Genomic DNA, 17,475 nt, shown 5'->3' with positions numbered 1-17,475 from the left:
TGTTTGCATGAAGAAATTATACGTTATTATTTATATTTTATAGTTCATGATTTGTATTATTTATTATATAATTAACACAAAACTATCTTAAGGTTAAAACAACCATACTAATGCTGACTTATAGTTTCACAACCTTTTGGTGTCGAACATACTGGTATTTGGAATTGGTATTATGTTGTTATTGCAATCATGCTTATACAAAAAAAATTACAAAGTTTACACATGATTTGTCAAATTTTGCATCGTAGAACATCGCTAACCAAAATGAATGAATTTGTATCACTTAAGAAACACATAGCTTTATTCCAGCAGAATTTAGGTTTTGGTTAATTAACGATGTCCTTCTTATAAATATTTGGGGTAAATACTCAAAAGAAGGCAGTATTATAAGAACCATAATTTGGGCCCTAAAATTGCAAAAATGGATAACTTATTCGAGTTTTTTAAAAGTATGGTTATCTTATTGATAAATGGGCAGTTTAATATATAACCTGGAGATTGAGTGCAGAAAGATCATTTGTGATGTCACAGTATAAATTCATAAACATGTCGAAATATATATGAGTACCAGCTTTACCTAAACAGATATTTTACACACATTGACAACCTTGTAAAATACATGTTTAGCAAAATGTTTTTATAGAAAGAGATGTTGCTTGTATCCAAATATAATTGATATGATATCAAAATGAGGCTATTTTTGGCAGTTATCACTGTTTTGCACAAAATATAAGAGTTTTTATCGCTATAATGCAAGACAAAATTAAAGATATAAATATTGATGTCAGACTAATGAACATATGTTATTTGATAGATTTAAAATACTTTTAATTTTTGAATTAAAGGGGCTAACAAAGTTGCCTTATCATACCTTCTCCTTGACGAAATATGTGGTTTGGGGCTATCTTCGGGTGTATAAAACTTGATGAGATTTCTAGAAATAAGCCATTATATTGTTACAACCTTAAAGTACTCATTACATATGTTGTATACTGGTGTGAACTAGATCTGGGACATAAAATATTGTTAGTATAAGAGTCCCAGACTAGATTCCGGGGAGAAGTCGGCCTTACATCTTACAGATATCTTACAGAAAAGCTTGATTTGATACTGATCTATTTAGTCTTCTTGTCTGTATACCTTTGGTTTCAGTACTACGGGGTGTGTGACGACCTTTTCTAACCATGAGGGACTCACACGGTCTCATATTAACTGATGACGGTTATATACTATTGAAACACCTGTCATTCGCAGTAAAATCTGTTTTAATACGTTTAATAGAGAAACCAGAGACTATATGTCTGCGGAGACATCTTCATTATGAAATATTTTTTTATAGGTTTTACAAAATCATGCTGAAGTGTTGGCACTATGATCCACGTAAACGTTCAGGATTTGAACAAATCAAGCAAGAGTTGAGCAAGCTATTTACAGAAGAATCTGGTGACGACGACTACTACATGTACTACAAAACAAACGAGGTGTGATCATTTTCGTCGTATGGATAATTGTACATCAAGTTCTTGATATCAAACTACAGATTCCATGAACAGACAATTAAAACAGTTATATTTAGCAATGTGTTTATTTTATTTTCAAATTCAGCTTTTGTTTTCAGCTTTTAGAATAATTTGCATTTTTACTTTTATGATGTATTTGGAAATCAATTCTTTCATTTCATGAAACGTTCATATTAGTATGAACCTTAATATTATTAACCTCGTACATGTAAATTCTGGACATGTTTTATGAAATTGTTGTTCTAGCCTTAGACTATAGTAGTCTCAGTTCTAGCTGACTTTTGAAAAACCGTGGTTTAACCGGCAATGGACATTTGAGCGATAGAAAAAGAACGGTTGAGCGCCAAAGTATAGGACATTTGAGCGAAAATAAAAATAAACATAGGATATTTGAGCTAAAAAAAATTAATTCCGTTCGCCAGATATAATCTGTTACCACTGCTCATCACGGGGAGGTGCAAGTACGATTTCAAGCAAGATTTAGTTAATAAAATGAGGAGTTTATAACGCATAAAGTTTAAAACATCTTTTAATTAAAAAAAAAACAACAAAGCAGTGTCATATAACTTAAAACTCGTCAACGGCATTATTTACAAATCAGTTCGGGTTTGAAATGGGTAACAGAGTAATTTCCTGCTGGCGGTACCACGAATGCAAGTCCAGGAGATTCTGTGCATTATCCTTGTCTGTTCGGCTATAAGGTGCATCAATATTAGAACTCCGAATTTTGATGTAAGTCTCAGATTGCAATTTGACAATGGTGTCAATAAAAGTAAAAATGATGGGTTACTATGATAAAATTGCTCATTATAATGGGAATGAAATGATTCGGGTCCATTGTTTGTATATTTTGACGTTTTAGAACTCCGGCCCAGAGATACGGGGGAAGTATCACAGGAAATTTAGCTCAGACGCCCTATTTGAAAATCCAGGTTAAGTTAATATTCCGGCGCTTAAATGTCCAATGATTTCAACGCTCAAATGACCCTATGTGCATTTTTTTTTTATTTTCGTTCAAATGTCCTATGCCCTGTTAAACTCTGTAGTAAGATCTCTGAATATTTTTTTTAGTAGTACTAACATTTATTTTGTTTAATAGATTATTCTTAAATATGTCACTGTTTTCACAAAAAATGATTAAATCAAATTTGTTTCGTTACTCATTGAAATTACACAAGGAACAATATCAGAGCAAACATTTTAATTCTAGAGTTATTTAGTGGTGTACACATGGTTCATTCAACCTATGCCAACATTTTGAAATTTAAATATAGAATAATTATTGTCTGAAAAAATGTTGACATAGGTTGAATAGTATATATATATTGTGAAAACTGAAAAACAGAAGTGTTATTAAAACAAAAAGTAATTCGGGGCTTATCAAATTACAACCAATTTAAATTAAGTGTAACTATTTTTGCTACATGAAATAGTGAAAATGTGAGTAACTTTATGTGTTGCTTCTCACTTTTGATTTAGGAATTTACATGATAATTTATTATGTTATATTAAAACAATGGAAAATGAAATTTAATTTTAGCAATGAATATTATTTTTTTGTGTGAAAATTAGCTATTAATTTTTGGGGGAAAATAATTTTGTAGCAAAATTAAAAATTTTGAGAAAAAACATCTTGTCGTTATAGGATTTCAATGAAAACAGGTATAATATGCTACTGTAGATTGATTCCTGTTGTCGAAATTTGATTTAGACAAAAATGAATAACAGAATTGTGGTATCAAATTATTTCTTGTTCAAAGATCACAATTTTTTAGATACATCTTTTTGTGCTAGGTTTTCAATGAAAAAGTATTAACATTACTGTTCAAATTAAAGGCTTGTGTCAATTTTTTAAACGAAACTTCGAACATATCCTTAATTATTTCCTTGTATCAAAATTTCTATAAAAAAACTGTGTATCTCTTCGTTTGTATCGGTATTGATTATTTGTTTCTGTGCCTGGCACAAATACACCAGGGACCCTTCCTAACATCGTCAGTGTTCTTCAGGTTGTTTTTTTTTTTGCATATTTGGTATAGCAAGATAGTTGGTAAGATTTGTCTTAGATGAATTGATTTATAAAGAAATTAACAAACACAAAGGATTTTTTGCTTCATTGGTTTTTTTTAAAAGACTTTTTGTATGTATATATTTTTTCCGTTTTTGTACGTGTGTATATTTTTTTGATTTTGCTTTTTTTTAAATTATTTATTTATTTCATATTAACAACAACAACATTTAGTAAGTATTAAGTTTTCTATATTTTTTAGTTTTGTCTAATTTTTAGCTCAACTGAACCTAAGGATCAAATGAGCTTTTCTCACTACTTGGCGTCTGTTGTCTGTCGTCGTCCAATATTTTGTTACAAAAATCGTATCCTCTGTTACTGGGCCAATTGGAACCAAACTTAAGCATAATCATCTTTGGTACATTTAGTTTAAAAATTGTGTCAGATGACCCCGCTTCCCAATCAACATGGCCAACATGGCTAAAAATAGAATATAGGGGTAAAATGCAAGATTTGTCTATTATCTTGCAAACTGCTTTAGATAGTAAAAATCGGATAGAGCATGAATTATCAAAATGTTGAGATCTACCTTCTGTGTATATATATCTTAACTGTCAGACGACTTCACATAGGAATTATTGCCCTAAAATGATTAATTTTACCAATTTTTTTTCTTTCATTTTTGCCTCTTTTTTTTTTAAACTTATAATAATTATAATAAAAGTAGAGAAACTTTAAAATTCAAAAATAATCCAGAAGACAAGATCTACAAATAAGTCAACATCATCAGTCAACTTCTTATAGGAGTTATTGCCTTTAAAGAACGATTTTTCATCATTTTTGCGGTTTTGTCCATTATCTTGAAAATTATGATAGATAGAATGACACTTGTAATAGCAAAAATTATCAACAAGACAAGAACTACAAATAAGTCAAAAATGCTGAAATGGTTGGTCGACACTTTATAGCAGTTGTTGACCTTAAATAACAATTTTTACCAATTCATTTTGCATTTTTGCCCTTTATTTGAAAGCTATTATAAAGATAAATAGAAATCTAAATAGCAAAAATAATCAGCAAGACAGGATCTACAAATAAGTCAACATGGCCCATATCGTCAGTCAACTCCTTATAAGAGTTATTGCCCTTAATTATGATTTTTAACTTGTTTTTGCATATTAGTTTGAAAACTACAATAACAGACATATAGAAACTTTAAAAAGCAAAAATGATCTGCAGGACAACATTTTTAAATACGTTAAAATGATTAAATTGTAAGTTAACTCTTTATGACATTATTGCACCTTAATGATGATTTTTACCAAAAAGTGGTCATTGTTGAAGATGCAGGTGAGCGACACAGGCTCTAGTTTAATTTCTTATTTACTGCAACACAGTTTTGCAAGTATTAAGTCGTCAATTGTGTTGGTTTTTTTCTAATTTTTAAAGTAGTTTGTAGCAGTTTTTGTCAGGATCCGTTATCTGTAATAAATTGTTACTTTTTATAACAATATATATTGTACATAGGCTGGATATATATTTTCGAATGTTGCGTAGTTACGTAGTGCCGCTGATGGGACACTCTAGCTTCTAAAGCTGTTATAATTTTATATTGACCACGTTCAATCGCTGGCGTACTGTAAGTTATTCTTGTTTTGACATTTTTTTCCATAATATTTGTATCTATGTTCAATCAGAAAAAATACTTTTAAATTCGTACTTATTTTTTTTTCAATTTAATTATCATCTGCGTTAAAATGAGCAATTCTTTCAAAATTTGTTGTATTTTTCAATTAGATTTTTTGTTGAGGATGTTCGCTCCTCTTGTTTTTGAATTTTTGCCAGATATTCGGAATCCTCTGGTTTTATCCATGTAGTGTCATTAAAAAATTTTCCCCGCTAACCCTTACTTTTCTTTTTATAATCTTATTACTAATAATTTAAAAAGCCATATTTGAAAATCCTATAAAATCCTTGTTATTTTTTCATAATTTTTGAAAGAAAAAGGGTGCAAATGTTAAATGTAAGAAAAGTCTAGAGAGAATTATTTCCCGCCAAAATTTCAATGGCTTATATCTCTAAAACAAGCACACGGACCCTACATTTTTTCTGCTTTTTCAGTTCCTTTATTTATATACTATCAATTTATAACAGTCTTTAAAAAAGCTTGTTATTTTGAAACAGAGTAGCGAACATCCTTAAAGTAGAACAATTAATGTTCAACATCATATAATAATAACTCCTTTGAGTTTTAAATATGAAGCCAAATTCCTGTACAGAGAACTTCAGAGCTTGTATACAAACAGGCCCTGGCTTCATTTCCAGTTTAGGCAATACAGTTTTATTTACTGCCTTTGAAAAAAGTCAATTTTGAAAGTAGATTTTTTTTGGGCCAATTTGATTTAAAGTTTTACAGATTTCATTGACAAATACTTTGCTTCAAGTGTTTTGTCTTTCTTCACCAAATTAAGTGACCATATCTCACTACAATAAAGCATAATTGGAGCAACATAAGAATTATAAAATTTCTTAAAGGTAAGACAAAACTTGGACATATGTCAACATTTTAAACCCGAGGCGAAGATGAAATATAGTAAAAAACATCAAACTACAACATTTTCTTTATACAGAATGATGCCTTAACACTTCTCTACACAAGACATTTGCAGTACTGGGGAAAGTTCCAGATGATTAAAATGTTATTTCTATCATTTCTATTGTATTATTATGTACATTGTTCAACTTATTCATTATATAAAAATAAACTTATATTTTCCGCTTTTCGGATCGTTTTTATTTTATCAAATACCTTTGCCTCAGTCTTGTTAAGATTCGATTTGACTGTTAAGTTCCATTCCTCACAATATTCGTTTAATTTGTTGAAACAATTTTGCAATCCATTTTAGGATTCGTATATCATTCCTATTAAGTCATCCACGTATAAAAGACAATTTGATATCGTGTAATGTTACAGGACCACACATGTTATCAAAAAGGGAGCCTAATACAAAATACAAAAGAGTATATTGTGTGGATATCCAAGAGACAAATGTGTATAATGTGTATATTGAATTTTGGAATATTATACTAGTCCCAGATTAAATGTAAAATAGTATATTCAGGTCGATTTAATGAGACAAAAGTTTTTATTGATTGGACGTTCATGGGACAAATGAGTATATTTGGTGGACGTACAAGATACAAAAGTGTATATTAAGTAGATGTTCATGGAACAAATGAGTATATTTGTTGGACGTGCAAGATACAAAGGTGTATATTGCGTGGATGTTCATGGAACAAATGAGTATATTTGGTGGATGTGCAAGAGACAAAAGCGTATATTGAGTGGACGTACATGGAACAAATGAGTATATTTGGAGGAAGTGTATGAGAAAAAAGCCGCCCTTATATTGTAGAACACGTCAGTTTGATATTAAGAAATGATGATGGGCATAATAAATGCCCTCGAGAAGTCTTACGGATGAGAGCTTTTCATGGGAAATTGCGTTTCTCTCTCAGATTTTTATTTTCTGTAGCATCAACATGTTTCCATACATAAATCATATGCTGATGCTGAAGTTGTTTCGCTCTTTTGAGTATACAGATTGCAATGTTATGATCAGAACAAGTATACATACCTGTAATGGATCTTTAGATATTTTAATGTAGGTTGGAGGGTCTGGTTGGGGAACCCTTCATTTATTCTTTATTTTGTTTAGCCCTTCATTCTGCAATTTTGTCTATTATTCTCTATTCTATAAAACCCCAGGTAGAGTTGTACAAATAAGTCAAGCATGTTATCTTTCCTTGGAAATTCTAGCTTTTATATACGCCTTTGTTTATCCAGCATACCTGAATTCTATGACCCTAGCTAATAGAAATGGACTTCTGATCATATCTATTAAAAAAATCCTTAATCTCTTTAAGCACAGGGAATTTAACTGGGAGGGGCATGATTTCTTTTTTAAAATAGACTGTTTGATTCTAAATTTCATTTGAAAATTAGGTGGGGGGATAAAGACATTTGGTTCCAAAAAAAAAGGTTCAGTATAGATATAGGAGTACTCGCAGTTACTGAAAATAAGTCCAAAGCCATTTACTTACCACGTCTCCTTATTTTCATAATAACTAAATCATGTTTTCCAAGACTAAATTATCAATCAGTAGAAAACAAACGGACGAATTTGGTTAACGACGTTATCAACAGTCTGAGAAACGATGACCTTGTGCAATGTCAAAATATCAAAAACAAAAAACAGTATATCGACAGGATGTAGGACCATGAGTACTCATATTAGTATAGGAATATATATTTAGTTATGTTTTAGTTTATCAATGTGAGTTACGATGTAAACTACATAGAAAAAATTACTACGGTGTTAAATTGATATCCTTCGAGAATAAGTTTATTCAAAGAATCCATGAGTTTACATGAATCGTATCTAAAATAACGGGCTTTAAAAAAAACAACAGCACCGTAAAAAAAAAAAGAGATGTGTAATCCTATTTTAACAAGTTTTCTACAGGTACAGCCAAACTTCCTTAAAAAATATTTGCATCAATGAAATGATTTAGTAAAAGTTTTAGTTAACTTGTGGTAACAAAATCCCTGACCTACTAATTTCCAGTAATACATAAACTACGTTAATTGATATCTGCTTCGGATATATTTATTCATTATATTTTGCTCCATTTATTCAACATTTTATGTTATTTGTGTTTTCAGTGTTCGCATTCATAATATTCATATTTCAAATTCATATTTTACTTGACGATTAATGTCAAATAGTTTCTAAATGTCGCGGGAAAAATGGGACGCCAAATGTAGACGCCAAAACTGGGTGAAGTTGCATAGTCACCAAACCACCAAGACTAAATTGTAATTGGAATTATATTAATCTTGGGTCATTTTCTGCATATAAATGAGTCGTCCAAACATAAACTTTATTAAGTATCTGTAAATACAAAATTGTCAACCAAATTTACAATTTGTTCCGTTAAATAACAACAATATGCATGACTTAAATATTCACATGCAACGCGGAGCTACATGTATAATCTGACATTTACTGATACTACCTGTTCACAGTACAAAAAGGCGGCGTTCAAGCCTTACTGAATATTATACTATATTCAAAAATACTAAAATATCTTTGCTGTAAGTGAAACATTCAAACATGATAAAAGGATAAATAATTTTACAAGTACCTGTTGCGGCGACTCTCATCATCCGCCATTCCTGATATATATTGACCAGAGACTAACTTAAAAAAGTGCTTTATTATACGGTTAGTATTACCGCGCTTTGAGTTCATACATACTTCATGCTATTTGAATATAAAATGTATAATACATACCATTTAATTATTAATAAAGTATCGCATTCGCTTTCTATAGTACTGATTTAAATACGAAATCCGTAATTTGAATATTTAGTACTTATAGCCGAACATAGCGTACAAAGCTATAATCTGTTTCTGCATATGAATATGAAATATGAATATCATAGTAATGTTAAACATGTAAGATTTAAAACGCAAATAACATTAAATGTTGAATAAATGGAGCAAAACGTAATGAATACATATATCCGGTGACAAAATGCGACTGCAGACACGGGCATAGCGGACAGGTTGTGACACGGGCATAGCGGACAGGTTGTGAAAAATACACACCATAAGAAGGTGCCAAAGGATAATTACCGTCCAAAAAGGGAACAAAACTTCGTCTCTTTTGTCTTTAATTCTTGTATATAATTTCCCGTGTTAAACTGAAATATTCGAATCCAGAAATGGACAAGTATTGTTGTCTGTATTGGTAAATTTCCGCAGTAAAATTTAAAAAATCTTCAAAATATCATCAAGGTAATGGTAAATGCTTTTTCAATCCATTAATTAAATGTAATTTAGACAGATCTTTACTGAGTTTGGAAATGAACTGTGATTTATAATAATAAAGGAACAAGTCTGATATCAAAGGGGCGCAATTGTGCCATAATATGAATGCCTACAACCTGTCGATAACCTTTATTGCCAAAACAGACATAGATTTTGTCAAAGGGAAAATGTACAGTGTTAATGTCTGCTTAAGGTCAAGGTACATTAAATGGGATATGTCACAGATTTTGGTGAAATTTTGCATACAACTTTGGCTCGTTGAACTTTAATTGAAAATAGAAAAATAATGCATTTACTTTTATTTTCTGAAACATACCTGAATGAATTCTTTCAAAATAGGTGAAAACTTTTAGACCATTTATATACAAATAATCTTAGCATATAAAGAAATAGTATGGTACTGCCGTTTCTGTAGTGGTCCACTATCCAACACTTATTATTACATTGTCCATGGTTAGGAAAAAAGCTTATTCAAAAGGAGTCTATGACTATGACAGTGATGACTACAAATCAACAAATATGACTTTACGGGGAGAAAATTAGAATGATTATTTTGAAAATTTTCATGACATAATGAAAAAGATGGTCTAACATATTCAAAAAGAAAAACATACTGGTTAGTATGGTGGCCGGTAATAATTAAGGCCATTTCGCGTTTTCGCCTTTCGTATTCTATAGGGCGGAAACGGATAACGCAGAGTCGAAAACGGGAAAACGCAAAGTCGAAATCGCGAAAACACGAAGTCGAAAACGCGAAAACGCGAAATGGTTTCACTTCTTGTTTTCGCGTTTTCGTTTTCGCGATTTCACGTTTGTCAATTACTGTCCACTTCTGTCAATCATCTCGTATCTCTGATCTGATTGGACAATGATTAACAACTTGAAAATAGCCTGACTGGCCGGATAGTATTATTTTTAAGTATTGTTAGTTGTTAATTACGGATGTAAACTATTTGGTAATGATAACGGGTAGCACTTTCCGGTTTTATTTTATTATATGTGGGCTAAACGAAATTCCAATGCAAAATGAGTTATAAGATAATAATTTTCTTAAACTAAACTGAAAAAGCTTCAGCCATTTATAATTATTTTGCTAGCTTTGATAAAGAACCACAATTACCTAATGTCCTACCTTTGGTACCCTGTGACCTGTCTGACATATTGATAACAGAGCCGGACGTGATTGACCATTTCCTAATTCTAAATAAAAACAAACCAGCTGGACCTGACAAGCTACCTTTAAAATTTCTTGAATCAATTTTCCCATCACTGGTTACACCTCTAACATTTATATTTCATAAAAGCCTACATACAGGAACAGTTCCCAGTGATTGGAAACTTGCAAATGTATCAGCTATCTACAAAGGTAAAGGAGATCAGGACAATGTTTCAAACTATAGGCTACCTCTGTTACTAATTGTTTTAGCAAAATATTGGAGAAAATTATAAGTACGTAGATTTCTATAATAACTATATACATGATCATGCTATACTAACTGATCAACATTCTGGGTTCCGTAACAAGGACTCTGACTACTAATCCTGAGTTTCTTATATTATATGTTGAGATTGTAAAAAATCTTGACAGGTCACAAATACATGAACATGAGAACACCTTACGGAATCGAACAGGCTACACATCAATTAATTACTGGACTAAATAAAGAAGTAGATCAATGCTATCCACAGAGAAAATCAAAATTCAAGAGAAGAAAAAAGATGAGTTGGTCACCAAAATTATCTCAAGCTGTTAGCGAATCAAAAAAGGCTTTCTACCTTTGGAAAAAAGCTGGGTCGCCTCCCTCTAACAACAACATATATAACATACGGAGATTTGATACTAAACGAACAGTTAGATCAATTCATAGGCACCAACGTGCTAATAAGAGACTTGAGTTACACGAAGAAATCATGAAAGCTTCAGACAGAGACAAAGATCTATTATTTCGTTTAATAAAAACTCAAGGTCTTCATCATTCCAGTCGGCACATACCCTACATAGAGAGGGAAAGGAAGATTCAGCCCCCGAAGACATAGATAATCTCTCCAAAGATCATTTTTCAATGCTAGCTCAAACCAATTCAAATTCTATTTTTCAATGAGAAACATGACAATCTTGTCAAGCTAGATGTAGAATCAATAGTAAACATATGTGAAAATGAAGAAATAACAATTCAACCGGTTACTTCATCTGAAATTTCGAAACTCATTTCTTTATTACAAAGAAAGAAGTCTATTGAAGATGTAGATGGTTTAACTTCAGAACACCTTATTTATGGTGGATCAGCGTTAGTTGAATACCTAACTACCTTACTAAATAATATATTTTACACAAAACATGTTCCTGCTGCTATTAAAAAATCTCCTCTTACCCCAGTCCATAAAAAAGACAAAGACCCAACCGTACCATTGAATTACAGAGGCGTTACTGTTATCTCTATTATATGCAAAGTTTTAGAACTTTTTATCAGAGCAAGGGTCGAGGGCACCCTCATTAAACATCAAAACAAACATCAGAAAGGTTTCCGACCAAGGGCGCATCTTCAATAAACATTGCTCTCTTAAACACTGAAGCAATTAATGAGGCTAAGGATAAAAACATGAAAACGAGTGTCTCATCTTGATTACTCTAGATGCTGAAAAAGCTTTCGATGTTGTAGACCATATATACACCTATTTTGGAAATTATACCACCTTGCAAGGAATTACAGGATCAACCTGGTTACTGAAAAAAGAACTGTTTAACAAAACAAGCACACGGGTTAAATCTCAAGGCTGTATCTCAGAACTTTTCACAGATAAACAGGGAGTCAAGCAGGCCGAGGAATTTCTCTGCTGGCTTCTATAAGGCTTACAACAAGAACATACTGGATACACTTGAAACCACAAACGTTGGATTTAAGATCGAATCCAATTATGTAGGCTGTCCCACGTGCGCAGATGACATAATGCTATGTGCAAACTCAGAATATGATGCGTTAACCCAACTTCGTATCATTGAAAACTGTACTGCAAGAAACAGAGTTAAGATCAATAGTAAAAACACTGAAATTCCGTAATCAACAAAATGAATAAAAAAGATAATCTTAAACGTTTTAACGATGAGATCAGTGAAAAGCAGAACATCAAACATCTAGGCATAGAAAGACAGGAACGAATTAATCCAAAATAGAGAAAAGAATCTCCACTGCAAGAGCTACTATGTACTCTCTTATGGGAGCAGGACTACACGGAATCAACGGAATTAATCCAATAATATCATACAAACTTTGTCCTCTCTTATGGGTGCAGGTCTACACGGAATCACTGACGGAATTAATCCACTAATATCATACAAACTTTGTCCTCTCTTATGGGTGCAGGTCTACACGGAATCACTGACGGATTTAATCCATTAATATCATACAAACTTTGTCACCTCTTATGGGAGCAGGTCTACACGGTATCAACGGAATTAATCCATTAACATCATACAAACTTTGTCCTCTCTTATGGGAGCAGGACTACACGGAATCAATGAAATTAATCCGTTAATATCATACAAACTTTGGAGAACATAAGTAATACCCAGAATGCTTTATGGAATTGAAGTTCTCAGTACTACTAAAACTGATATTAAAAAATTAGAAAATAAAATAAAAAAAACATTCAAGCAACTATTGTCTTTACCATAAAGAACTGCTGATGCTGCAATGTATATCCTACTCGGAGCTGAATTGGTTGGACAACTTATTAACAATGCAGTAATCTCCCTATTCCTCAGAATGTCAAAAAATGAAAATTCAATCGAACATAGAATAGGAATAAGACAACTGGCAATAAAAGGTATATAGGGGGGAAAATTCTGAGACAAGTGCCTGTGTTTCTCTATCATGATGTATTTATTATGTTATTGATCAGCTCTGAATGGGAAATTAAATAAGCAACGTATACTGCTATTATTGGAGTGACAGATCAAGAAAAAGTCGCTTATTTTAAGAGTTTTATGGACCGACATGCCTCATCCACATGATGATAGAGTAAACATTATACTACCATTTTAGCCCTGTCGTAGAGTTTTCCAACGGTGAAGTTTTTGTAAAATCACGGTAAAGCGTGATTTTCCGATTTTTTTCTTTTTCATTTTCAAACACGGGAAAGCTTATAATTAATTCCTGACTGAAGATATCAGCAAATAGTTGCTATAAAATTAAAGATAAATGTATCAGCTTTCATTTAATATCAAAATTAAATATCATATGAAAATACATATGGAGTGAATTTGAAGAATTTCAATTGCATGTGACATTTCTTTCAATCTTACCGTCTGTCAAATCATATCTGTTATACATACATGTACATCACCCGTAGTCGATTTTGGCAGAAAATAAAGGAACAACCAATACTTACGAGGTTTTAGTATATCAAAGACAAATCAACTTTCACAAGCCTTTTTATAATACTCTTCTTATAGCAGTTTTACTATTCAATACTCACCTCAATAAGTCATGTTGCGTTCCATTTTTCTATTTTCCCTTGACTTATAAATTGCTGTGTTTTTTCACAATGAAAAAAATGTGAATTTTTCTTAATTTTTGAAAAGAAGAATATAGATTTGTATCTTTGTTTGTGTCTAGATGTTTGACTTAGTACAGATGTTAAGGTTTAATTACTTTTGAGTTGTTTTAATTCTGTTGAGTTTTTCGAATAAGACTCATCTTAAACCACATTGGAACACATCCGAATTAATCCGGAAAATGATTGGCAGTGTTGATTCCATTAAATAAGAACAAGTACATGTAAAGTAGCATATGTCGTGTTATAAAGCCTATTTTCAGTATCTACACTAAAGAGATTTATCCTGCCGAACTGACTTTAGATAAAGCTAATACTAACAATTAACACTGCCCTTTCCTGGATCTTAATATCTATATCTTTAACGGGAAGCTTTATACCAAAATTTATGATAAAAGAGATGATTTTTCATTCCCTATTGTTAATTACCCATTTTTAGATGGTGACGTTTCCTTGTCACCATCTTATGGTGTTTATATATCTCAACTTGTTCGATTCGCTCGTGTTTGTAACAACGTATTTGATTTCAACGAAAGAAATCTCTGTATTACTGAAAAATTATTATACCAGGGTTTTCGATATCACAAAATAGTCAAAACATTTACTAAATTTTATCATCGGTACAAGGACATCATTCGTAAATATAAATCAACATGTAGACATCTTCTACGTTCAGGTATTTCACATCCAATATTTTATGGTAATATTCTTTACAAAGCACAGAAATGTCGGCATTCACCTCAAAAGCTAACCAAACCTTTAAACAGACTTATTCGGAAAGGATATAGTTACGATACTGTTGTCAGGTCAATAAGGATTGCATATTTTGGTATTAATATTGATTCACTCATAGGGTCTTTGCATCGGAAATAAACACTATTATTCTAAACCAGTTGTTGGCATAATACGGGTTATGTTCTTCTCATATATTTTATGATTGTATGATACTAAACCCCTAACGGGAGGGATTGTACTTGATTTTCATATGATGAAGACATAATCTTTCAATCAGTTTAATTGAGGTCTGGAGCTGGCATGTCAGTAACTGCTAGTAGTCCTTTGTTAATTAATGTATCATTGTCATTTTGCTTAGTTTCTTTTGTTACCTATTCAAACATCGGACTCGGACTTCTTTTAAACTGAGTTTTACTGTGCGTATTGCTATGTGTTTCTTTATTCTACATTGGCTAGAGGTATAGGGGAGGGTTGAGATCTCACAAAACATGTTTAACCCCGCCGCATTTTTGCGCCTGTCCCAAATCAGGAGCCTCTGGCCTTTGTTAGTCTTGTATGTTTTTTAATTTTAGTTCATTTATATGTTTTGGAGTTTAGTGTGACGTCCATTTTCACTGGACTGGTATAGAATTTTATTTAGGGGCCAGCTGAGGACCACCTCCGGGTGCGGGATTTTCTCGCTGCGTTGAAAACCCATTGTTGGCCTTCGGCTGTTATCTGCTCTTTGGTCGGGTTGTTGTCTCTTTGACATATTCCCCATTTCCATTCTCAATTTTATATATGTACCAGAAGAATATATTTTTATACATTTGAATTGGGGGAAAACCAATGTCCAACAGCGTGTGATGATGAATCAACTTGCGTTAAAACACGCTCCATGGCATTACCATTAGACTGGTCCAAATGTTTATTCTGCAGACAAAATTCATATAACGAGATGAGAAATTAAGGCATGTCGAGTCATTTGAGCGTGCCGATTACGTTTTAGATGACGCAAATTACCAGTCAGACTATCCAGGTGCAAGTTTTACTCTCTATATAGATTACTTCAATGACAATGAAGGCGCTGTATCATTCACTAAAGACGCAAAACGGTTTTAACCTGTTCACGACATATGCAAAGTTATTGGACCACTGATACCTGGCACAGCTACTCATGCTCTTACAGGTTGCGACACGTCTTCTTTAATCGGAATTGGCAAAAAAAGACAGTTATAAGGCGTCGAAACGAAACCCCAACATGTATCAAAGTTTGTCAATCAAACTGGTTCTAATATTGACACATCTGTTGCAGTCAAAAGTCCATTCATCGCGGATCTATATTACCCCAGAAGCAATGCTCACTCAGTACATGGTGATCTCAATAAACTCAAGAGTGAAGTCGGCGCTTTTTAAGGATGCTTTCTTGGAAAACTATTTGTAGAAAATCGAAACGAACAGAATTTTCCGTCCACCAGCATTTGTTGTTGTCAGGGCAGTGGTGATGTAGAAATCAGCTTACTCGTGAGATTGTTTTAGAAGATTGCTACGATGAGGATGATGATTGAACTATTTATCTCAATGCCCAATATTTCACGACATGCCTTAATCAAAGGGTATTATATTTATCTTCAAAATAAGACCAAAATTATCCGTGAGGTATTTCTGTTCATTTAATTTTAAATTTACCTTACTTGTCACCGTACTATATCATGTTCAGCTAAACATAACAAATGATCAAAGATAGAAACAGCAGATAGTAAGAGTTGCATGTGACATAAGTTACTTTTATTCCTACGAAAATGAATTCCAAGAAAAGAGAGAGTAAAGTCCCCTTGAAGGAAGCAACGGAACATTTTGCTCTACTGAATTTCGTTGAAAATGACGTTTTAAGTTATAGCTTGTTAGTTGATTTTTGGAGATGAATTTTCTTTAGGAATGCAGATGCGTTAGTGTTAACGACGAATTAGTAAGTGAAATTTAACTTTTGAACAATTATTGATTATTTTATTCCTGATTACGGGCACAATTCTATATACACAACACAACCTAAACATCGCTCACACTAAATATTCCGATTGTTGATTACTAAACAAAAGAGAAGTTTCGATCGAGGAGACAAAGTTGGACTTTGGACCATAAGTGTATGACATGCAATTAAAAATGACGTTGTTTGTTAGCCTTTGAACTTAAAATTTGCCTGAAGTATGATTAAAGCGTAAACATGTCACTGAAAGAAATGGCAGCACTTCTCGCTGAAAGTCGGAAAATAGTCAACCAATCAAAAGAAGATGACTCGTATGTGCTCTTAAACATGATCCTCCAAGTCGTTACGACCATGGATAATAGAATGCAAAAATTAGAGAAAGGTGTAAATAAAATTGATGAACTAAAAACCATTATCACATCTATAGAAGCGAGAATAGGGGATTTGGAAAACACAATTCATGACATAAAATTAAAAATATATGAGATGGAGAGTAGTATTGAGGGCATCAGCAATGTATTTGACGAAGTTAATAACATTAATAAAGAATACAAGGTCAAACTACAAAATCTTTCGTCGAAATTTAACCAACTAGAAAACGCAACAAAATCTAAAATCGGCAATCTAAGGGTAGAAAATGAAAAGATAAAAACACTTGAATCAAACATCCTAGACCTCCAGTGCAGATCCATGAAAAGCAATTTAATTTTTTCTGGCTTAGCTTGCAATGAAAATAAAAATAGTGCAGCAAAATTGAGAAATTTCATCTATGAGGAGCTGCAAATTGAACACCAT

The 17,475-nt window shown here is 32.3% G+C and overlaps 1 protein-coding gene and 1 long non-coding RNA gene across 4 annotated transcripts in view; one reads left to right on the top strand and one right to left on the bottom strand.

Moving 5' to 3' along the window:
* The window catches only part of LOC127730318 (proto-oncogene tyrosine-protein kinase receptor Ret-like), a 118,987-nt gene extending 112,678 nt beyond the window's left edge, over positions 1–6,309 (top strand). For all 3 annotated transcript variants that reach the window (XM_052238652.1, XM_052238654.1, XM_052238653.1), the window contains exon 18: positions 1,340–6,309. In XM_052238652.1, the coding sequence (XP_052094612.1) occupies positions 1,340–1,487 (148 nt within the window). In that variant the 3' untranslated portion in view covers positions 1,488–6,309. The remainder of the gene's footprint in view (positions 1–1,339) is intronic.
* LOC127730333 (uncharacterized) overlaps positions 2,406–17,475 on the bottom strand; it is an 83,333-nt gene continuing 68,263 nt past the window's right edge. The window contains exon 2 of the long non-coding RNA XR_007995047.1: positions 2,406–3,301. This is a non-coding gene — a long non-coding RNA (uncharacterized LOC127730333). The remainder of the gene's footprint in view (positions 3,302–17,475) is intronic.

Source organism: Mytilus californianus, unplaced genomic scaffold (assembly GCF_021869535.1).
Source record: "Mytilus californianus isolate M0D057914Y unplaced genomic scaffold, xbMytCali1.0.p SCAF_2, whole genome shotgun sequence".
Taxonomy (NCBI): Eukaryota; Metazoa; Mollusca; class Bivalvia; order Mytilida; family Mytilidae; genus Mytilus; species Mytilus californianus.
The sequence above is the reverse complement of the archived record's forward strand: the minus strand, read 5'-3'. Positions and strand labels throughout refer to the sequence as shown.